The 24,210-nt window shown below is 37.2% G+C and overlaps 2 protein-coding genes across 2 annotated transcripts; both read left to right on the top strand.

Annotated features, from left to right (window-relative positions):
* The first annotated feature begins 397 nt into the window (after nucleotides 1–397).
* On the top strand, nucleotides 398–919 carry LOC106074844 (N66 matrix protein-like). Its single transcript, XM_013235723.2, has one exon. It carries the CDS (start codon nucleotides 398–400, stop codon nucleotides 917–919), a length of 522 nt encoding a protein of 173 aa, XP_013091177.2.
* Nucleotides 920–1,249: 330 nt separating this feature from the next.
* On the top strand, nucleotides 1,250–23,913 carry LOC129924695 (collagen alpha-1(III) chain-like). The gene is made up of 3 exons (XM_056021187.1): nucleotides 1,250–1,315; nucleotides 16,440–16,561; nucleotides 22,374–23,913. The coding sequence occupies exons 1-3, from the start codon at nucleotides 1,250–1,252 to the stop codon at nucleotides 23,911–23,913; spliced, it is 1,728 nt and encodes a 575-aa protein (XP_055877162.1).
* Nucleotides 23,914–24,210: the final 297 nt, after the last annotated feature.

The following is a 24,210-nucleotide window of genomic DNA, read 5'->3' as shown; positions in this document are numbered from 1 at the left end:
AAAATAACTACTAAAACAACTAAAACAACTAACTAAAACAACTAAAACAACTAAAACAACTAACTAAAACAACTAAAACAACTAACTAAAACAACTAAAACAACTAAAACAACTAAAACAACTAACTAAAACAACTAAAACAACTAAAACAACTAAAACAACTAACTAAAACAACTAAAACAACTAACTAAAACAACTAAAACAACTAACTAAAACAACTAAAACAACTAAAACAACTACTTGTCTTGTCCTGATTTAACTACATCATCTTACTGACTCTAGGGAGAGAGAATTTAAACAAAAAATGAAATAGCTAATAGCTAGTTTCTAGTCATTTCTAAAGTAAGCCAACAAAAAGTGAAGTCGACACATTTATTCTACACTTGGTTCTAAAGCTATGTGTCCCTGTTATGTGAAAGTTAAAGTGCAAGACAATGTATCTGATGGTAATGATGGTACTGATGGAAATGAGGGGATTGATGGCAATGATAGAAATGATGTAACTGATGATACTGACGGAAATGATGGAACTGATGGTACTGATGGTACTGATGGAAATAAAGATACTGATGGTGCTAATGGTAATGATGGTACTGATGGAAATAAAGATACTGATGGTGCTAATGGAAATGATGGTACTGATGGAAATAAACATACTGATGGTGCTAATGGAAATGATGGTACTGATGGAAATATAGGTACTGAGGGTACTAATGGAAATGATGGTACTGATGGAAATATAGGTACTGAGGGTACTAATGGAAATGATGGTACTGATGGAAATATAGGTACTGAGGGTACTAATGGAAATGATGGTACTGATGATACTGATGGAAATATGTGTACTGATGGTACTAATGGAAATTATGGTACTGATGGAAATGATGGTACTGATTATACTGATGCTGTTGTTACATAGGCACTGTGACCATAACGATGTATTTGCTCAGTGATATCCTGATGTAGCAGAGGTATTACTGCGCGGAGTTACGTAACCTGGACTTATTTCCCTGCGCTAAGTGGGTAGATTATCTCCTGCAGAGATCTGGACACCACAGCGCTGTGATTTAACTAAGGGAGGTAAGCGCTACGAAGTGCGGCAAGCATAACAACAGGGGAGGACATCTAAACAAAGACGGAAGTGGGTCGAGTGTTAAAAGATGAGTAATTTGGAACCTAAAGTGTGAGGGGATGCGGGGTTCTGGACACTGCGCACATTGCTGTGAGAGAAGGCACGCGCTAGGTGTAGATGCTGGAGGCTTGTGAGGAGAAGGCTGTCAGGCTCAGTGAAGGGAAGGGGGCGCTACTAAACAACGTAAGATAAAGACCAGACTACAAAAAAAAAAAAATGAGCTGGCGTGATTGGTACCTGACAAAAACATTTTGTACTCCGCAGATTTCATTAGGGCTCTAACACATAAAGACTTGCCAGTGTGGGCGTGACTAACACATAAAGACTTGCCAGTGTGGGCGTGACTAACACATAAAGACTTGCCAGTGTGGGCGTGACTAACACATAAAGACTTGCCAGTGTGGGCGTGACTAACACATAAAGACTTGCCAGTGTGGGCGTGACTAACACATAAAGACTTGCCAGTGTGGGCGTGACTAACACATAAAGACTTGCCAGTGTGGGCGTGACGATGAAGCAGTCGTTGTCGGTGTCAATGACCAGTTAGGTTTAGGATAGTTTGGTTACTCTTGTAAGAGACGTCATGGGTTGTCAGACTTACATTGACGTACAACCCGCCTCTCTCCAATACCCTCCAGTTACCATAAAATTAACTTTATATATAGTTCTTACAGTCATAGACGTCTTCAACGGCAGGTTACTTAACTCTTTCTTTCCTAATTGACGATGCAATCATTGATTTGACCCCATTAAACTAAATTGATTTTTGGATTTATAAGTTTTAATTTGTTTTGTGTAAACTATGTGTGCATTCCCCAAAAAAAAGTCTAATACCAGATATAACATTTTCTGATAAACAAACAAAAAATGTATTGAAGTTTAATCCTAACAGGATAGTGAAATACAAATGAGCAAAATGAATAAGTCTTTCGGAACGAGGAAAATAATTACGGAGAGAAAGAGTTAATGTATAGATAGAAAAGATGGTCTGTTTTTTCTTTATTATTAAGTTTCTTAATTTGTTAATGAGCCCCAGTGTAAAAAAAAATGTATTATTTTGTTTTAGTCTACCTTTGTCTGTCTGTCCGTCTGTCAGTCTGTCACATTCTGAGAGCACGAGATAAAAGCCTATTTTTTGGTCACCGTCATTTGAAATATAGAGTGACGGCAACGACTACTCAAAGTCTTCTTTAATAGTACGTCCGAAAATATGAAGGCCTATAAACTATTTTTAGAACAGGGTAATAATGTAAGTTGGCGATACTCAACAGCTGTATAAGATCTAGATCACCCTGTGACCCCCAGGCTGTCATTAGTATTTCTGGGTTCATCTGAGCAGCACACAAGCTAGTTTTATGATGTGAAAGTTAATCTTTCTAGTCTGATGATCTCTCTTCCTTTCATTCAATTGTTATTATATATATATATATATCATGGGCGTAGCCAGGATTTTTTTTCGGGGGGGGGTTTCGGGTAGGATTTTTTTCTCTCCCCCCCCCCGACCCCCCTCTTCCCCCCGCGGAAAAAAATTATATGTATTTATGTGTGTGTGTGTGTGTACATAATCTTTATTACATTCTGACCCTTCATTCTTTCGGAAGACGTTTATTGTGCCCTAGAATAGGTTCTTCCATGAGTTAGTGGAAAAATTGTAGATTCCCCGCTATTACTAGCAAGGGGTTCTGGGGGAGCGCTAGGAGCTCCCCCAGCGCGGGGCGAAGCCCCGCCGCCAAGCACTATTTCTGGTATTGAAAGCCAACAAAATGCATATTCTGAGGTATCTACACTGCATTTTTCTGCTATTAAAAAGTTTTATTTCAAAAACCTAATGTGTTATTCTTACTGACTTAGATCCCTCATGCATCGCTCTCGCACAATCTTACTAAGGGGTTGACTCCCAGTTCGGCATAGGATTTCCTTGATTTAGACCCAATCTCTATAACTGACTCCTAAAATCTGTCTTAGCCATCTTTGTTGAGCCACATTTAGTGTTTTTCAATTTCGGCAGATGACTATTCACTGCAGTTTATTAATGGAGCCCTGCCACTGGTAAAAATGAGTAACCCCTCTTGAATACGCTCTTGGAATTAAGTGACTGTAGTTTACTTTAGATTTTATATCGAAAAGAGAAGTTTTATCGTCAAAATCATCTGTTGGGGGTTTTCCACATCAAAATGCTCCTTAGGGGGATCTTAAACTCAAAACCATCTGGAGGGGGTTTAAACTTTTTAAAAAAAGCCATCTGTAGAAGAGGGGTTTAAACTCAAAACCCCCGATTGGATTGGCTACGCTCAAATAATTTTAGTGTGTAATTTGCTTTTTTTTTATATTGAAGAGGTATTTTTAGCATCAAACCCCTCTGAATGGGGGTTTAAACTCAAAACCCCTTTTGGCAACGCTCATAACATTTTGAGTGCGTAATTTGCTTTTTTTTTTTCTTACATTGAAGATGTATTTTTTATCCTCAAACTCGAACCCCTCTGGTGGGGGTTTTAAACTCAAACCCCCCCTGGTAGGGGTTTTTAAACTCAAAACCCCCTGGTAGGGGGTTTTAAACTCAAAACTCCTTTGGTTGTGCTGGGGCAAGTGATGGTTTAGTATTAAAATCTCAACTAAAATAAACAAAATCAAAGTAAAAAAATCAGTCACTAAATTCCGATTCCCCCTTTCGGGGGGGGGGGGATTTCATTTCGGGGGGGGGGGTTGAACCCCAAACCCCACCCCCCCTGGCTACGCCCATGATATATATATATTAGGGGTGCACCGGATAGTAAAATTTGATATTCGGCCGGGGCCGGAGCCGGAGCCGTCTTGTTAATAGCTTGTGTTGCTGAACATTTTACGAAACTGTTAAATAACATACCTATATTGGTTGGTTTTATTTTTTTTTCCTTTTATATACCTTATTGTTTTAAACTCTGTTACTGATTGATTTATTCAAACTTAACAGTATTTCTAAAAATCTGTATAGCATGAGTGTGTCTGTGTGTATGTACAATGCTACCAACTGTAAAGGATGTGTGCAGGAAGGTCAAAGTAAATAATGTTTGTATATATTTAACTAGTTACTAATAATGTAAATCTCTCATAAGTTAAGTGCAATCTGCCTTGTATAGTGGTCGGATGTATGTGTTCATGAATTTCAGACCAACAACCTGGTCAGATATACCTAGTGAGCCTACACATGTAGTCCTAGAGTAGTGTGTATAGTTGTTTGTGTTAACCATCAAGCATTGTTTTTCCTTGAGCATACGCACGCAATAGAGTTGGGTGTCAGTCAAAAAAGATAACACATTGGCATGGTCAGTCAAGCATATAGATAAATTATACCCGTCCACTAGATATACCCGCACAGCTAGACAGACGTCTGGTCGGCATGACGTAGTCAAGGAATGTAGCATTTTAACATGTTAACTAACCTACTCAAAGGTCAAGACTAATTGAAGAAAGTGTCAGCCATTGCTGCTCTGTATGTAAAGCGCATTTATGATGTAAAGTTTCATTTCTATTTATATTAAGTTATTAACGCGCCTTGTCTTTATAATAAACGATGTTTGGTGCATATTCATAATGGCTCTATTTTTAAGCACATTATTTTGTTTTAATATAAACATTAATACATTCTACAACAGACATTAATGGAACGAGGTCCACTTTATGCATATTAAATAGGTGTATTTTTTACTATCCGGTTTACTATCCGGTAGTGATATCCGACCGGAGCCGAATAGCACCGGATAGTAAAACATGCCGGATATTCGGCAGAAGCCGGAGCCGGAGCGACTATCCGGTGCAGCCCTAATATATATATATATACAGAGAGAGAGAGAGAGAGACAGGAGAGAGAGAGAGAGAAAGAGAGAGAGAGAGACGGATGGATATATGTTTCATATGGAGAGAGAGAGTGAGAGAAGCCATATATTTGACCAGATATGTGAATGTGTGCCAGGCGGTAATGCAATTCAAAACGACAAGGATCAACACAACATTTCGAAAAAAGAAAAAAAGCTCATCAAAAGGACCATTGCCTCCAAACTCAGTAATAGTAGTTTAACGTTGGTCATTTCATACTTATTGTTGTGGGATAAAATGTATGACGTACAACTGACCGCTGCTGTCCCCTTGCTTTGTATTTAACAGAAGCATTATTTTCGTTACCTTGGAATCCATCGTGAATTACCTCCCTTTTATTATCATGTTGAAGTTTACAACCTGATAGTTGCCGTCAATTATAATCTAAATTTCCTGACTATTATCTTAGATCTCGTGAACCATCTGCCTGTTCCTCTCTACGGCGTGATGATTTGGATATATTTATTTTAAAAAAATGTCATTATTCATTATTTCTCTTGCGTCTTTTTTTACGATTCATGGACACGTTGATCTTTGCGCTAGAAATCTTATTTATAATAGTCAGTAGTACGATATAGGATGAATAATAATTTAGAGTCTCTCTCGTATACATACATTGTCTCGCGTTGATCAGTTTATACTAAACATATTTTTGAAGCTTTTGATTAGACACATGACCATTATATATTGAATGGTTATATAGTCAGAAAATGTGGTTATAACGACAAGACTGTGATCAATGACACGACGTGTTAGCCAGTCGTATATTGTGTACAACTTTAAAAGTCTTTAATGAATGTCTTCTGAAAGGTATTCCTCACACGTACACACACAAACACACAAACACATTTCTACTTAACATTGCAGTATCAGCTGTAACGTACACTGTGGTAAAATGAATTATGTACCTCACAGTGTGGTCAAACGAATTAAGTACCTCACAGTGTGGTCAAACGAATTAATTACCTGACAGTGTGATCAAACGAATTAAGTACTTCACAGTGTGGTCAAATGAACTAAGTATCTCACAGTGTGGTCAAATGAATTAAGTACTTCACAATGTGGTCAAACGAAATAAGTGCCTCACAGTGTGGTCAAACGAATTAAGTACCTCACAGTGTGGTCAAACGAATTAAGTGCCTCACAGTGTGGTCAAATGAATTAAGTGCATCTCAGTGTGGTCAAACGAATTCTATACTTCACAATGTGGTCAAACGAATTAAGTACCTCACAGTGTGGTAAAACGAATTAAGTGCCTCACAGTGTGGTCAAATGAATTAAGTGCATCTCAGTGTGGTCAAACGAATTAAGTGCCTCTCAGTGTGGTCAAATGAACTAAGTACCTCACAGTGTGGTCAAATGAATTAAGTGCCTCACAGTGTGGTCAAACGAATTAAGTGCCTCACAGTGTGGTCAAACGAATTAAGTGCATCTCAGTGTGGTCAAATGAATTAAGTGACTCTCAGTGTGGTCAAATGAATTAAGTGCCTCTCAGTGTGGTCAAATGAACTAAGTACCTCACAGTGTGGTCCAATGAATTAAGTATCTCACAGTGTGCTAGAAGTGTTACAGAACCAGATTAAAGCCACAACTTGTTTCTATCTGCACTGCACTGTTTCTTATTTCACTTCTGTTCGAGGTTTCTCAAAAAGTTCAAATCAATGGCAACAAATGTAATAACGATTTCCATCGGCGCGACCTATCACATCTGTTGACGATCATGAAAGCTATTTGTCCATTTAGACTCGGTTGTTCCAGTTGCTTCTGTCTAAATCTAATTCTGTGTGATACGAGTTAGTACAAAGCTTATATCAACTCAATCTATCTGTCTGACAAAAACTTTGAAAATATTATTTCTCCCACACCCATTCTCGGATCACGTTGAAACTTTGCACAATTATTCATTGACATAGACATGACTATATCTCTAGGTGGTGTAACCTAGAAGTAAGTGAACTTTTCCTTCAGTATTCATAAAAACGGCTAAATATTTGGGTTTTGTCCCCTTGTATAATTGAACACGTTATTTCTCCTACCTACACCTATTTTCATATTAAGTTAAACAATTTCTACTATCTAACAAAACATGAATCAATTAAAATATTAACCAAATATTCAATTAATTATTAGTATTAATAGGTTCATTATTGAGATATACAGTTGTAAGTGTGAAGTTTTTTTCCTTAAACTCTTTTTTTTTTTTTTTGAAGTTTTTTTTATATTTGCTTATTAAGATAACTACAAACATCGATGTAAGAAATTAATAGTTTGTATGTCATATAAGCAATGAAAGTAATAGAATAATTGGGACCATCTGGACTGTATTGTAAAGGTAGGATTTGAGGAGATAAGGCATTATATAGGTAAGCACTGTATATGTGGGTTAATATGTAGGAAGGCATTGTGTAGGTAAGCATATTGTAGGTGGTGAATTGCATTGGTGGGGTATAAATGAAACGGTGTATAGGTCTAGCATAATAAGTGGGGCATTAATTCAGCGGTGTATATGTCTAGCATAATAAGTGGGGCATTAATTAAGCGGTCTATAGGTCTAGCATAATAAGTGGGGCATTAATTCAGCGGTGTATAGGTCTAGCCTAATAAGTGGGGCATTAATTAAGCGGTCTATAGGTCTAGCATAATAAGTGGGGCATTAATTTAGCGGTGTATAGGTCTAGCCTAATAAGTGGGGCATTAATTCAGCGGTGTATAGGTCTAGCCTAATAAGTGGGGGATTAATTCAGCGGTGTATAGGTCTAGCCTAATAAGTGGGGCATTAATTCAGCGGTGTATAGGTCTAGCCTAATAAGTGGGGCATTAATTCAGCGGTGTATAGGTCTAGCCTAATAAGCGGGGGATTATCTAAGAGAATCATTGTTGTTGTTGTTGTTTTTTGGCAGGGGGGAGATACATATCTTAGTAGTGGAATCTAGGAAATAAAAACTAAATAAACTTCTGGTAGAATTTACAAACATTTAAAAAAAAATGCTCGTATAAATGTGTGAATGATTGTCTGAGTGTGAGTGTTTGTCTTTTCTCAAACTTATGGGAGCTCGCCCAGCTCAGGTAGCTGTTAATACTAGTAGATAGCCCCACATCACCCCCTAACTTATCTACTTAGAAGGTGTCTAGTACCAATTGATACATCTTTTGTTTAAGCTTTGTATTTTAACCCTAACTGAGGGACAGCTCGACAAATATTCTTTGTTGGTGTGTTTATAGTGTGTGTCAGTGTTTACAGTGAGTGTGAAAGTGTGTGGGTGAGTTGTTCAGAAGATGGGCAGACGACATCAAACGTAAGCATAGCCTTTAATGTGCCTACACTATGACGTCATGCTCACATTGTAGTGAGTTTACATTTGGACAATTGTACACAGACCCTCTCTCTTTCTCTCTATCTCTCTTTTTCTCTCTCTCTCTCTCTTTTCTCTCTCTCTTTTCTCTCTCTCTTTTCTCCCTCTTTCTCTTTCTCTCTCACTTTCTCTCTCACTCTCTCTCTCCTTGTCTCTCTCAGTTTATTTACATTTAAATGTTCCATAAAGATCCAAAGGTTCCACCTCTTGTTCACATGCCTAACCGTGAAGAAACCTTCCCTTCCCTACAGTTGATCCGACATCAAGCATCTATTGTCACGTGTCATCATCAAACTTCTATAAAGACCATACCTAAGAAAATGTTTCAAATGATTCTCTCGCAAGTTTTCCAACTTTGAAAACTCCCTTAGAATGCGTCAATAAATTGAACTGACATTTTATTTTCATAGTGCTTTGACTATTTAGTTCATTTGTTTGTTTGTTTATGTTTGGTGTGTGTGTGTGTGTTTTGGTAATCATACAGACGTCTTTAATATTGACGGCTTTGTCAGCGTTAAGTTTGACAAAATATGTAGGTGACATTTGGGTCTGTGTTAGCACGTGATATACTCGAAGACAGTTCCTTAATGTAAGCTTGTTTGGTGTTGGTGTTTTGTTTTTGTTTTTTGTTTTGTTTGTTGTTGTTTTTTGTTTTGCATTTGCTAAGTTTCATACACCGAAAATGTTTTTTTTCTCTATATAAATATTTGGTATTTGGTCTATCAGACCGATTTGTTTGGTGTTTTTACGTTTCCTATAATCAGCTTGCAAATTTTTCATTGGCAAAACCTAGAACTTGAAACCTGGACACGAAGTTCAAAACGGCTTCAGCGATTTTACTAGTAATTTTACAGTTGTGTATATCTTTTGGAAAAACAAATAGTAGCTTATTAGCCACAAAAGAAAAACTGTAATTTTAAGTTACAATTTTTCAAAATATAATCATCTTAAGATTCACTTTGGTCTAGAGATCTAGACGATCCTTATCTAGAACACACATCAGTGGGAATCTCCGATTATAGTCACTAAAGAGCTAAATAAACAAACAGAGGTTGAAGAACATTCTCCGCACACACACACACACACACGTCTTATGTGGACAGTAGGGTAGACTTTGTAGACTACTATCTTTTTATGTTTCTTAGCTTCGATTAATAAAACTCAACTAGATTCTTCTATTTCTGTTGTAGTTTTAATTAGATCCGATAATTAGTCTAGACTACCGTCTTTTAATGTTACCATAACTGGGTCTATATCACCCAAATAGAATTTATAGAAGATTTTTTGTTTGGAAAAGGGAGTAGGCATACGGATACAAAAATGTTCCTTTTTTTATCTATTATTCATTAGTTATTAAATTAAGGGCAAATTAAAAATCTAAAAAGTTATCAGCTATATAAAGGAAGAATTGTCTTTAAAAAAAAAACTTTTTTTTTTACTAGTTTATATGCTTAATTAGGGTTTCGTTTTTTCTTGTTTTTCTTGGAGCGAATGTTTTGGATTTTATAACAGCTAGATCTATTTCAAATGCCTTATTATTATTATTATCACTGTTAATATTATTATTATTATTATGTTAGAAATGAACGAGTAGTCATTCTCATGCACTGCCAGGGTCGAGTTTCGCTAAAGAGAAACAAAATAATAATAATCCTTATTATTATTATTATCATCATCACCTTTCCTATTTCTATTGTGTGTGTGTGTGTGTATTTATTGTGTGCGTGTCTATTTAACGTGTTCATTAATGGATCTAACTAGGACACTTTTAGTTAGCTTCTTATTAAACCCGAACTTAACATTTTCAAAAAAATGGAATCCCCACTTTCTCGTTTCTTAATCCTTAAAAAAAAACTAAGTCAGAACTCTTTTGAAGAATAAAATCAGTTTATATCTTTACCCAGCTTTCAGCGCAATTACGACTTTCCTTTTCATTTCCTATGTCAAAACTGTCAGTACAGAATGCTACATCAATCATACAGCACACGTTTTTAAATATTTGTTGGAAGTCTATTTGTTTTCTACTTTGCCTAATAACTGAAAGTGTTGTTTTTTTCTGTTACTTCACGTTGGTGTTGAGGATTTCAAGAAACAAAATATGTTCACATACTTAAAAAGAAAAAACAACAACATACAAATAACGAATCTGATAAAAAAAAATTAGAGAGATATTTTATAGAAAGTAAATGTGGATGTTTTTATGTACTGGTATTTATGTATTTATAACGTATATAAAGAATTTAAGTTTAGCCAATTTGTTACTGCGACATTTGATCTAAATGCCAGCATATGTTTTATTTTAAAAATCACGCATTAATTGGGGAAAAGTAAAGGCGGTTGGTCGTTGTGCTGGCCAGATGACACCCTCATTAACGTAGGCCACAGAAACAGATTACCATCTACCCTATAAGCCACAAAGTCAGAAAGGGGAACTTTTGTATCTTCTAGTTTGTTACAGTAATATGACTAGAGATTTACTTACCCACAATGCTTTGGGCTAAGTGAGAGAATAAACGTTGTGACTGTTTTCATTCAAACAAAGACAACAATATTGAACTTTTAAAGTAAATGTATCACTTAGCTTAAGCAGTATCTTTTTCCCATGTCTGATGTCTCTTCAGAATGGGAGATAATTACATACTACCACAAATCTATATTATAATCTACGAAACATAGTTCTATCTAACCTTTGTTAGACCGGATGAGGTCACGCAGCCACTGTTTGGCCACGCCGAAATATGGGGGAAATAAAGAAACTAGGACAGCCTCAAAATTGAGCCAAGAGATTTATAACAAAAAATTAACAATAAAACACTGAACCATAATTTAGAAATACAAAATCAACGTAATAAAATGCTCAGAAAGACTTAAAGCTATATGTACACTCACACCATAGTCATATGCTTGGACAAATTCGTACAAGTGCTCTTTATTTCATATGGCCATTAGTGCATAGAATGGGTTTTCTGAATCAGCGATAAAAACCAATAACTTGGCAAACTTTAAGTCTCTAATTAACATGCAAGACTAGATTGACATATGGATTTGCGTATTTGAAGGAACATCTCCCATTTATTTTGAAACTTGTTTTTAAATATTCTGTGAACTATTTCAAGAGAGTTTCTACTTCTCTGTGAATATGTAGGAATTTTATATGCCTCCCTCAGAGTCTCCCTGTACTTCTGCACCAGTCTGTCTTCTCTCCCCTGTACTTCTGCACCAGTCTGTCTTCTCTCCCCTGTACTTCTGCACAAGTCTGTTTTCTCTCCCCTGTACTTCTGCACCAGTCTGTCTTCTCTCCCCTGTACTTCTGTACAAGTCTGTCTTCTCTCCCCTGTACTTCTGCACAAGTCTGTCTTCTCTCCCCTGTACTTCTGCACCAGTCTGTCTTCTCTCCCCTGTACTTCTGCAACAGTCTGTCTTCTCTCCCCTGTACTTCTGCACAAGTCTGTCTTCTCTCCCCTGTACTTCTGCACAAGTCTGTCTTCTCTCCCGTGTACGACTGTTCAAGTCTTGTCTTCTCTCCCCAGTACGTCTGCTCAGGTCTGTATTCCATCCCCAGTACGTCTGCTCAAGTCTGTATTCTATTTCCAGTACTTCTGCGCAAGTCTGTCTTCTCTCCAACTATTGAGTGTGATACACGACAGGTCTCAGCTCCAAAACACTCGAGTTGGGTGCACAAATAGGTGGAATATTTTATACATGAGTGAGTGAGCAATAGTTTGTCATACGGGAGGCGGGGATTGGAAGATACAAATACTTGGGGATAGTTTGGCAGGATTCAATCAAGAACATGAATTAGTCGTAATTAATTATTTTAGCTAAAGAGAGATAAGCCTTGTTTTAACAATTAGGTGATAAGATTTGAATGATAGCTAGAGTAAAATAAAATTATTAAATGTCAATGTAAAGATTATATCACAGGCTAAATGCATATTAATGAATTAGAAAGAAAACTTTGTAATGAATTTAGTAATAAACATCTTCTTAATAACCATTTTTACAAATGATTGTTCCTTCTACTAAAATGCAGTGACTTACAAACAAACAAAGTGACACGATGGAAATAGAATCCAATGTGAATATCCCATCAAATCATACAAAAGACAAACCAAGGCTTTTGTTTGAAACTTTATAGTTTGTTTGAATAGAAGAGATTTTTTATGTATATTTTTACTATTTATTTTCTCTGCTCCAAAAAAAAATTGTTTCTAAAAGAACCTTTTATTGGAAAACTAGTATTGTATTGTGGTGTCTGTCTGTTTATCACGTTATGATCTCTAAACTAAAAGCGCTACTCAAAATCTATTTCACTATCGCCTGCTGAAAGTAAGTAACAGCTACCTCTAGGTCAACTTGTTCTCACAGGATTCAAAGCGCAGGTTTTATTTGATCGCTAACTGCGTGATGAAATGATGTCATCAAACTATTCTAACAAAACAAAAACTACTACCATTAAAACTTCTTGTCCTACTAAAATAGGTCACACACAAAAGCAGTAAATAAACGATAACTTCTTTGTTTCTGTTTTCCTGTGTCCGTTTATGCAACATACGGCTAGTAAAATGAAAGTTAATCAAATTTTAAACCGGAAAGATTCACTTGATGTTTTGAGGCAACTGTGCGTACACCTTGCTGACTGAATCTGAAACTGACGGATTAGATTCATATAAAACTGTTAGCAGGCTCGTTAGCTGTCGGTTAGAACAGTGAGTAAGTTAACAGGGCAGGCCACAAGAACACGCCAGGACGGGGGGGGGGGGGGGGGCTATCGTGACGGCTCAGGACTGGACAAAATGAAATGTGTGAATATAGAATCGTAGAGCATATTAACTAAGTAAGTGACTCTTGACTATTGAAGGTCATGGTGCTGACAAATGTTGACATTGCTTAGCTTCTGCAGGGTCGGGTTGAAGTAAGTGGATGGCCTGGGATTCTGTTTAGTCTCTCTACAGTGTTTTACGTGTTTCTGTAGTTTTACAATTACAGTAAATACAAATAATAATAATAATAATTGATGAGATTACAGATGAAAGGGCATCGTGATTGTATAACATTGGACAGGTCGACCTAAACTTATTTAGTTCATTAGATATTTGATGATCAAAGTTCTGTGAGTGAACATAATAGAGATAAGAATGGAGAGAGACGGTCGACAGGTCACATGTGATGCCCCAACAGTCCAACAGACTAAGGGATAGGTGAAGGTGAAGGTTTTCTGCGACTGGGCAAATCGTTTTGTCTTTCATATCAAGTACATACTTAAAATACAATTAGACCTCGCAAAAACAATTGTAAAGTTTACAGATAGTTTGTGTAGAAACACAAACTCAGAATCGCTCCCCCCCCCCCTCCCACAAAGTGGTCCACTCACGCCGGTAAAAAAGGCAAGAGTATCAGAAACTATAAACTATCAAGAACCATAATCCCATCCCCACAAAATGAAAACAAGCAAAATGCACAAAAATAATTTAAAAAAAACAATAAAGCTTCAATTAGGTGTATCATTTAGCTTGAATCAGTCATGTAATTAAACTTGTAATAGATCTAGACTCATGACAAACGATAATAAATCTGTGCGAGTAGAAATATTTCTACCAATTGTTTTGTTTGGCGCAATTTCATGCTTTTAGATTTCTAAATACACTATGATCCTATCACTTTCTCAATACACTATGATCCTATCACTTGTCTCACTACGTTATGATCCTATCACTTGTCTCACTACACTCTGATCCTATCACTTGTCTCACTACACTCTGATCCTATCACTTGTCTCACCACACTATGATCCTATCACTTTCTCAATACACTATGATCCTATCACTTGTCTCACTACACTATGATCCTATCACTTGTCTCACTACACTATGATCCTATCACTTGTCTCACTACACTCTGATCCTATCACTTGTCTCAATACACTCTGATCCTATCACATGTCTCACTACGTTATGATCCTATCACTTGTCTCACTACACTATGATCCTATCACTTGTCTCACTACACTCTGATCCTATCACTTGTCTCACTACACTCTGATCCTATCACTAGTCTCACCACACTATGATCCTATCACTTTCTCAATACACTATGATCCTATCACTTGTCTCACTACACTATGATCCTATCACTTGTCTCACTACACTCTGATCCTATCACTTGTCTCAATACACTCTGATCCTATCACTTGTCTCACTACGTTATGATCCTATCACTTTTCTCACTACACTATGATCCTATCACTTGTCTCACTACACTCTGATCCTATCACTTGTCTCACTACACTCTGATCCTATCACTTGTCTCACCACACTATGATCCTATCACTTTCTCAATACACTCTGATCCTATCACTTGTCTCACTACACTATGATCCTATCACTTGTCTCACTACACTATGATCCTATCACTTGCCTTACTACACTCTGATCCTATCACTTGTCTCACTACACTCTGATCCTATCACTTGTCTCACTACACTATGATCCTATCACTTTCTCAATACAATATGATCCTATCACTTGTCTCACTACACTATGATCCTATCACTTGTCTCACTACACTATGATCCTATCACTTGTCTCACTACACTCTGATCCTATCACTTGTCTCAATACACTCTGATCCTATCACTTGTCTCACTACACTCTGATCCTATCACTTGTCTCACTACGTTATGATCCTATCACTTGTCTCACTACACTCTGATCCTATCACTTGTCTCACTACACTCTGATCCTATCACTTGTCTCACTACACTCTGATCCTATCACTTGTCTGGACCAGTTGGCAAGGAGTGGGGGGAGAAAGCACGAGGTATCTGGGTGAAATTTTAAATGTATTTAAAAAAATAAAATGAAGGACCTGAATTTGAGCTCGTGGGCTAAAGCCTACTCAGGTTTCTCATGCCAACACGCTAACCACTCTGCTAGCGAAGAGCTTATGAACATGAAAAATTGTATGGTTATCTATTGTTTTTATTTCATGGTTGTATTTACTAAGCCTCAGACGACGACCTATCAAGGGGACTAATTCAACTTATACCACCACTTCAGTGAAGTACAACTTCTTTCCCTTTTTCAAAATACCAAACAAAATAATAAATTACCAATAGTTAATTAACTAATTGGTTAAAAAAAAATATTGATTCTTGTGTTTTCAGGTAAAAGAAATAATTGTGCAAAATTTCGGCTTGAACTGAAATTGGGTGTGGGAGAAAGAACGTGTTCAAACGTTTTACCAGACAGACAGAGTGAGTTGAGATAAGCTTTGTACCAAACAGACAGAGTTGAGATAAGCTTTTTACCAGACAGACAGAGTGAGTTGAGATAAGCTTTGTACCAGACAGACAGAGTGAGTTGAGATAAGCTTTGTACCAAACAGACAGAGTTGAGATAAGCTTTTTACCAGACAGACAGAGTGAGTTGAGATAAGCTTTGTACCAGGCAGACAGAGTTTAGATAAGCTTTGTACCAAACAGACAGAGTGAGTTGAGATAAGCTTTGTACCAAACAGACAGAGTTGAGATAAGCTTTGTACCAAACAGACAGAGTGAGTTGAGATAAGCTTTGTACCAGGCAGACAGAGTTTAGATAAGCTTTTTACCAGACAGACAGAGTGAGTTGAGATAAGCTTTGTACCACGCAGACAGAGTTTAGATAAGCTTTTTACCAGACAGACAGAGTGAGTTGAGATAAGCTTTGTAAAAAGTAGCCGTTGCACCAGAACTACAAAAGATCTCAAATACCATGATATCGGATTTTCAATATCTTTTCTAGTTTTTGAGATCTTAACGGGAAGTACGGACAGACAGACAGACAGACCACACAAAACTAGTACCGGCTATTCTCCTTTCGGTGGGTCGCTCAAAATGTTAATGCCAATGATACAGCTAAGCTCACAGTAAGAAAAAAGTATTTCTTAAAAATAAAAAAGGTGTGCATATATCCCAACATTTTGTCTCCTTGATTTTGACTCTCTCTCTCTCTCTCTCTCGCTCTCTCTCTCTCTCTCTCACTCGTGTCGCCGAATCCTCGAGCAGAGCTCTCAGCACATACATCTTGGTGCCCTTGAGCTAACACAATTGTCCCTGTAATCAGGTTACTGAGAACCCTTACAACCGGAAACCAAACAGTTTGATGTACGTTTTTGACCAAAAGGATGCCCACGTCCTCCAGCCAGTGGAGAGCAGAGATCTATTTACCATAGATCCAAGACCCACGTATTGATTTCTGGTACATCCCCCTTCCCCTCCTAACCAGCAGAGTCGTAGTTGACTCACTTCAATGCGCATTCAAAAGGACAAAACGAATCACGTGACTTGTCGTCTGCTCTAATCTCTTTCTTTGTTGGGGATGCGTGTGTCTGCTGCTGTTTTGGGATTTGAAGAGGGATGAACAGATTTTGTGCTGAGTTGGTTGTTGCAGGTAGTGGTTTGATTGATTGATCTAGATCTAGCAAGTGATGATTCGATTGATTGATCTAATTGGTGTCGATTGGGTTGATTAGTTAGATAGTGTTGATTAGATTGCAATAATATTTGACCTTAATTGTTTAAGAAACAGAGGACCAATGGAGCCGCCTACGAGTTTGTGTTCACACAAACTAGTTTTTTATCTTGTTTTTAATTGATTTGGTGTTTAATGATTTTATATTTAATAATTGGTTTTTAATGACTTTATATGTTTAATGATTGTTTCGTGTTTATGATGTCTTATAATTGATTCGATATTGAGGATTACATGTTGAATGATTATTTTCATGTTTTATGTTTCGATTTTGAACGATTAATCTAATGGGGTTTTTTTTTTATTTTATGTCAAATAATTGATGTGATTTTGATGATTTAATGTTGAATGACTTGAAATAAAATTATTTTTATTTATTGTGTAATGCGTAAGTATATTTTCATATTATATCTAGACTGGAAATAGGAAATAAATTGTTATCCGCGATTGATCGATTCACAGACCTATATATATAGATTTTTATGTACGTAACTCTTTTTTTCAAGCTCTAAGGGAAGTCGCCCCAATCAATCTTTTCTGTCTTTTTTGTTTTCAAAGTTTAGAAATGTTTCAAAAATCCTATATCGAAATCATGGGCGTAGCCAGGGGGGGGGGGGTTCTTGGGGTTCAAACCCCCCCGAAATAGTCGGAATTTAGTGACTGATTTTTTGCTTTGATTTTGTTTATTTTAGGTGAGATTTTATTACTAAACCATCACTTGCCTCAGCACAACCAAAGGGGTTTTGAGTTTAAAACCCCCTACCAGGGGGGTTCGAGTTTAAAACCCCTACCAGGGGGGCTCGAGTTTAAAACCCCTTCCAGAGGGGTTCGAGTTTAAAAACCCCTACTAGGGGTTTTGAGTTTAAAACCCCCTACCAGGGTTTTGAGTTTTAAACCCCCTAGCTGGGGTTTTTGCAGTTAACTCCCCCTCTAACTAACCCCTCTTCTATACAACAAAACAAAAAAAAAATGCAAACGAAAATCCCCTTATTCCAAGAGCACAGTTCAGGAAGATTTTGACTTTAAAACCCCGTCTAAAATTTACGATAAACCCCCTCTTTAATATAAAAAAAAAAGGTAATTAAGCACTCAAAATGTTATGAGCGTAGCTAAATGGGTTTTGACTCAGTTTTGAGTTTAAACCCCACTCCAGTGGAGTTTGAAGCTAAAAAGTACCTCTTGAATATAAATAAAAGAAAATTACTCACTCTAAAATCTATGAGCTTAGTCAAAGGGGTTTTGAGTTTAAACCCCCCGCCAGGGGGGTTTGAGGATAAAAAATACATCTTCAGTGTAAAAGAAAAAGCAAATTATGCACTCAAAATGCTATGAGCGTTGCCGAAAGGGGTTTTGAGTTTAAACCCCCATTCAGATGGGTTTGGTGCTAAAAATACATCTTCAATATAAAAAAAAAGCAAATTACACACTAAAATTATTTGAGCGTAGCCAAGGCAATCGGGGGTTTTGAGTTTAAACCCTTCTTCTACAGATGGCTTTTTTTTTAAAGTTTAAAACCCCTTCAGATGGTTTTGAGTTTAAGATCCCCCTACAGAGCATTTTGAGGTGGAAAACCCCCAACAGAAGATTTTGACGATAAAACTTCTCTTTTCGATATAAAATCTAAAGCAAACTACAGTCACTTAATTCCAAGAGCGTATTCAAGAGAGGTTACACATTTTTACCAGTAGCAGGGCTCCATTAATAAACTGCAGTGAATAGTCATCTACCGAAATCGAAAAAACACTAAATGTGGCTCAACAAAGATGGCTAAGACAGATTTTAGGAGTAAGTTATAGAGATCGGGTCTAAATCAAGGAAATCCTATGCCGAACTGGGAGTCGACCCTTAGAGAGAACGACGCATGAGGTTTGCGGGACATGTTCTCCGACAAAATGAATTACGCATAAGAAGAGTTGCAATGATATCCTAGTACAACTTGACGCCACTCATTCATGGAGGTCCTCATGGTAGGTGGGAAGAGGCTTCAGACATTACCAGTGACAGATTTTTATGAAAACAGATTGACGTCAAATGTTCCGAACGGCGTGGGAGGGTCTAAGTCAGTAAGAATAGCACATTAGGTTTTTGAAATAAAACTTTTTAATAGCAGGAAAATGCACTGTAGATACCTCAGAATATGCATTTTGTTGGCTTTCAATACCAGAAATAGTGCTTGGCGGCGGGGCTTCGTCCCGCGCTGGGGAGCTTCTAGCGCTCCCCCAGACCCCTTGCTAATAATGGCGGGAAGTCTACAATTTTATGGAAACAGAATACCTCAGAATATGCATTTTGTTGGCTTTCAATACCAGAAATAGTGCTTGGCGGCGGGGCTTCGCCCCGCGCTGGGGGAGCTCCTAGCGCTCCCCCAGACCCCTTGGCTAGTTATGTCGGGGAATGTACAATTTTTCCACTTATCATGGAAGAACCTATTCTAGGGCACAATAAACGTCTTCCGAAAGAATGAAGGGTCAGAATGTAATAAAGATTATGTACACACACACACACACACACACACACACATACATAAATACATATAAATTTTTTTCGCCGGGTGGGGGGGAATTCACTCCCCCAAAACCCCCCCTGAGAATAAATCCTAGCTACGCCCATGATCGAAATAATTCATGTTTGTTGATTTTAATCATCTTATGTATATTTAAATCGATTGATTACCTAGATCTTTCTAGATTATGTATCTAAAAATTGAAAAATAATAATTATGAGACGAGAATACTCTTATTTTTTATGTTCAATTACTAGATCTAGATCTAAAAATTAAATTATATGTTACATAGGTTAGGGTTGGAAAAAAAACACTTCATTTGACTACTTTACAAAACAACGCCAACTTTTAAACAAATTTCCACGACATTTTTTGTAGTGTTACAAGATCTCCATGTCCAGTCTTATTATAATATATTTAAGTCTATGGATAGTTTATAATATATTTAAGTCTATGGATAGTTTATAATATATTTAAGTCTATGGATAGTTTATAATATATTTGCACAATTAGTGCTTCTCGAATCCCTTTTTACAATTCCTCTATTCGGGTCGTACATTCATAAAAAGAAATGGATCCTGGAAACAAATGGAACATGGACACGATTCTCGAAAACGGTCCTAACGATTTTCTTAGAAATTGACCAGTTAATATGTATCATTGTGAAAACAATTACTAGCTTGTTGGTCACTCTAGGAAAACTCTGGTTTGGTCTTATAATTTTTAATAGTATAAAAAAAATCATTTAAATTTGGTTAGAGAGCAATAAAATCTTCATCTGGGACGGATTACGTCTTCGGGTATTTCCGCATTTAGGCTCCATTCCATAGACTTATATAGTATATGTAAGCCTATGCCATATAAGTCTATGGTCTAGGCTCTATTCATTGAAAGACTTTAATCAATGAATGTTCAAGAACATGTTGCGCACCGTCTTCTAAGAGTAGATCTCCAGGCCTAGTTGTAGAATCGTAGAAAGTCTACTAGATTTATACATTCGCTTCATCAGTAGTTCTTCTCGGAAATGGGGCGGGATAAAAATCTTCAATGAAACAAAACAAATCGAACATTCATGAGTTACTAATAGCAAAATAATCATAAACTTCGATATAGAAAGAAGGAATAGTCTTTTTTTTTTTTTTGTAAAGTATTTTTCACTATTTTTTTTGGTTTACAGTATAATAATTAATGTAATCATGTTGTAAGGACACAATGCAAATGAGAAAGAAAGTTTTTGGTTAAATACGGACAAAGGCATAAAAAAAGTATTCAATATATATATGTATGTATATGTATGTATGTATGTATGTATGTATGTATGTATATGTATGTATGTATGTAATGTATCTATGTATGTATGTATGTATGTATGTATGTATGTATGTATATGTATGTACGTATGTAATGTATCTATGTATGTATGTATGTATGTATGTATGTATATGTATGTACGTATGTAATGTATCTATGTATGTATGTATGTATGTATGTATGTATGTATATATGTATGCATGCATGCATGTATGTATGTATGTATGTATGTATGTATGTATGTATGTATGTATGTATGTATGTATGTATGTATGTATGTATGTAGGTCTATTTACCTCTCGCATCGTTGAGAAAAGAACAACTAGCTCACATGGTGAAAACCCTAATTTGATCGTTATAATATTTTTTTAAGTAAAAAGGAAATCAATTTAAATTTGGCTACTGAACTAGGTCTAGATCTATATCCAGCATCGGTTTTGAAAGGACAATCGCATTTGAGAATGTCCGAATGTAAGGCGTTATTGATTCAAGAGTTAAATAGAAAATAATATTCATAAAAATTGTGCGCATCATCTAAATCAGGGGTTCTCAACCTGGGGGTCGATTGACGATTTGCCAGTGGTCGCCAAAGACCATTGAAAAAAATGGATTGTTTTTGTCTACTCTCCTATTGCTGTGTGTGTATGCGGGGGGGGGGTCGCGGCAGACTGGAGGATTGTAAAAAGGGGTCGCCGAGAACAAAAGGTTGAGAACCGCTGATCTAAATCATAATTTATATAATGAAGGTATTGACTTTTTTAAAAATGTAATTTTCTTCTGTTTTTCTTGTTTATCTAACTTACTTAAATAGAATATGTTTACAGACAAACAGTTCAGCATCAATAAAATGTTTCAAATGTATTTCAATGTGTCTTCTTCTAGTCGGGCAGCATGGAAACTAAACAAGCTCGAAATGTGGCGACCCTTAGGGCTCGGCCGATCTCAAATTAGAATGGTGAATCTATAGGACAAAAGGATTCCATTGGTTTTTATTCGATTGTATGAACTGTTCAATGTAAATATGTATACAGGACACTGTTCAATGTAAATATGTATACACTGTTCAATGTAAATATGTGTGCATGGCACTGTTCAATGTAAATACGTGTGCAGGACACTGTTCAATGTAAATAGGTGTGCAGGGCACTGTTCAATGTAAATACGTGTGCAGGGCACTGTTCAGTGTAAATACATGTGCAGGACACTGTTTAATGTATATCTCATTTTCTTTAATTCAGGAATATGCATTTTCCAGTAAAACAAGTTACAATATTAACCAAAAAAAAAATTATTTTTGCATTTATTGTTTTATACGGCTGTAATAGTGTTGTTATTAAAAGTGAGGCTGTGTTGTTGTTGGTCTATCTCAGCAAAGCTCAAAGATTGAAGTGTTAGTCTTCACACTGTGACTTCATTGAGATTGGTTGTCAAACTTTGTGTGGACATTGTTATCTTATCTCCCTTTAATTGGCGTTCATACCCTCCCCTTCCTTCTGCCTCCTGTTCAATGACATTCAGATTGCTGTGTTACAACGCGGTCATCTTCCTACAATGGCGGTCTAACGGAGAGCGAGGACTCATTCGTTAGAAGTTGTAGACCTTTTGTTAATGAAACGATTGGCTGTCAGGACATGTGCACTTCCTAGCATTGAGCTCTCACAAAAACACACACGCTCATACAGACATGCACACACATTGAAAACATAGTGTAGTAACGAGACGTCCCGCAACAATATACCTGGACATCAAGAAAGTCGAGGCTATTCTCAACGCAACAATATACCTGGACATCAGGAGACTCGAGGCTATTCTCAACGCAACAATATACCTGGACATCAAGAAAGTCGAGGCTATTCTCAACGCAACAATATACCTGGACATCAGGAAAGTCGAGGCTATTCTCAACGCAACAATATACCTGGACATCAGGAAAGTCGAGGCTATTCTCAACGCAACAATATACCTGGACATCAGGAGACTCGAGGCTATTCTCAACGCAACAATATACCTGGACATCAGGAAAGTCGAGGCTATTCTCAACGCAACAATATACCTGGACATCAAGAAAGTCGAGGCTATTCTCAACGCAACAATATACCTGGACATCAGGAAAGTCGAGGCTATTCTCAACGCAACAATATACCTGGACATCAGGAAAGTCGAGGCTATTCTCAACGCAACAATATACCTGGACATCAGGAGACTCGAGGCTATTCTCAACGCAACAATATACCTGGACATCAGGAAAGTCGAGGCTATTCTCAACGCAACAATATACCTGGACATCAGGAGACTCGAGGCTATTCTCAACGCAACAATATACCTGGACATCAGGAGACTCGAGGCTATTCTCAACGCAACAATATACCTGGACATCAGGAGACTCGAGGCTATTCTCAACGCAACAATATACCTGGACATCAAGAAAGTCGAGGCTATTCTCAACGCAACAATATACCTGGACATCAGGAGACTCGAGGCTATTCTCAACGCAACAATATACCTGGACATCAAGAAAGTCGAGGCTATTCTCAACGCAACAATATACCTGGACATCAGGAGACTCGAGGCTATTCTCAACGCAACAATATACCTGGACATCAGGAAAGTCGAGGCTATTCTCAACGCAACAATATACCTGGACATCAGGAAAGTCGAGGCTATTCTCAACGCAACAATATACCTGGACATCAAGAAAGTCGAGGCTATTCTCAACGCAACAATATACCTGGACATCAGGAGACTCGAGGCTATTCTCAACGCAACAATATACCTGGACATCAGGAGACTCGAGGCTATTCTCAACGCAACAATATACCTGGACATCAGGAGACTCGAGGCTATTCTCAACGCAACAATATACCTGGACATCAAGAAAGTCGAGGCTATTCTCAACGCAACAATATACCTGGACATCAGGAAAGTCGAGGCTATTCCCAACGCAACAATATACCTGGACATCAGGAAAGTCGAGGCTATTCTCAACGCAACAATATACCTGGACATCAGGAAAGTCGAGGCTATTCTCAACGCAACAATATACCTGGACATCAGGAGACTCGAGGCTATTCTCACCGCGACTTGCTATTGAATCAATCGGGTTGTCGTGTATGGAGCAAGTACTCCACCCGCCGTACGATTGTCAAACGTTTTATCTGCGAAGGTGGTTTGCATTTCCGATTGCGCCATCTGTTTCATTTCTTCCACACTCCCACCCCCTTTTATCCACTCAGCAATAAAACCAACAACTAAAAGAAAATTGTGAACGAATAAGGCTGATAGAAATACAATAGGGGAAAAAAGACCATCAATGACTAACGGGTAAAAAAAAGAAGTAGATCTAGTTAAAAGAAAGAAAAGAGAGGAGAACAACAGAGAGAGAGAGAGAGAAAAGAGAAGCTGAAAGAAAAAAGAGATAGAGAGGGAAAAACTTCATCGATTACTTCAGAAATTAATCGACTAATGACAAGAAAATCAATCAGAAAAGGATTTTGTATAGAAGTACATTTGGGTTTAAACAGTGTCGATACATTTGAACCATAATCCACA

Source organism: Biomphalaria glabrata, chromosome 2, assembly GCF_947242115.1.
Source record: "Biomphalaria glabrata chromosome 2, xgBioGlab47.1, whole genome shotgun sequence".
In the NCBI taxonomy this organism is placed as follows: Eukaryota; Metazoa; Mollusca; class Gastropoda; family Planorbidae; genus Biomphalaria; species Biomphalaria glabrata.
This window is presented reverse-complemented; position numbering and strand designations above follow the sequence as displayed.

Excerpts from the sequence above, each read along its gene's own strand:
- LOC129924695 (XM_056021187.1), top strand. The coding sequence starts at position 1,250 with ATGCTGGAGGCTTGTGAGGAGAAGGCTGTCAGGCTCAGTGAAGGGAAG. Across the intron at positions 1,316-16,439 it reads AGGGGGCGCTACTAAACAAC|GTTACTGAGAACCCTTACAA; the intron begins GTAAGATAAAGA and ends CCCTGTAATCAG. Across the intron at positions 16,562-22,373 it reads ACCATAGATCCAAGACCCAC|TAACGAGACGTCCCGCAACA; the intron begins GTATTGATTTCT and ends AACATAGTGTAG.
- LOC106074844 (XM_013235723.2), top strand. The coding sequence starts at position 398 with ATGTGTCCCTGTTATGTGAAAGTTAAAGTGCAAGACAATGTATCTGAT.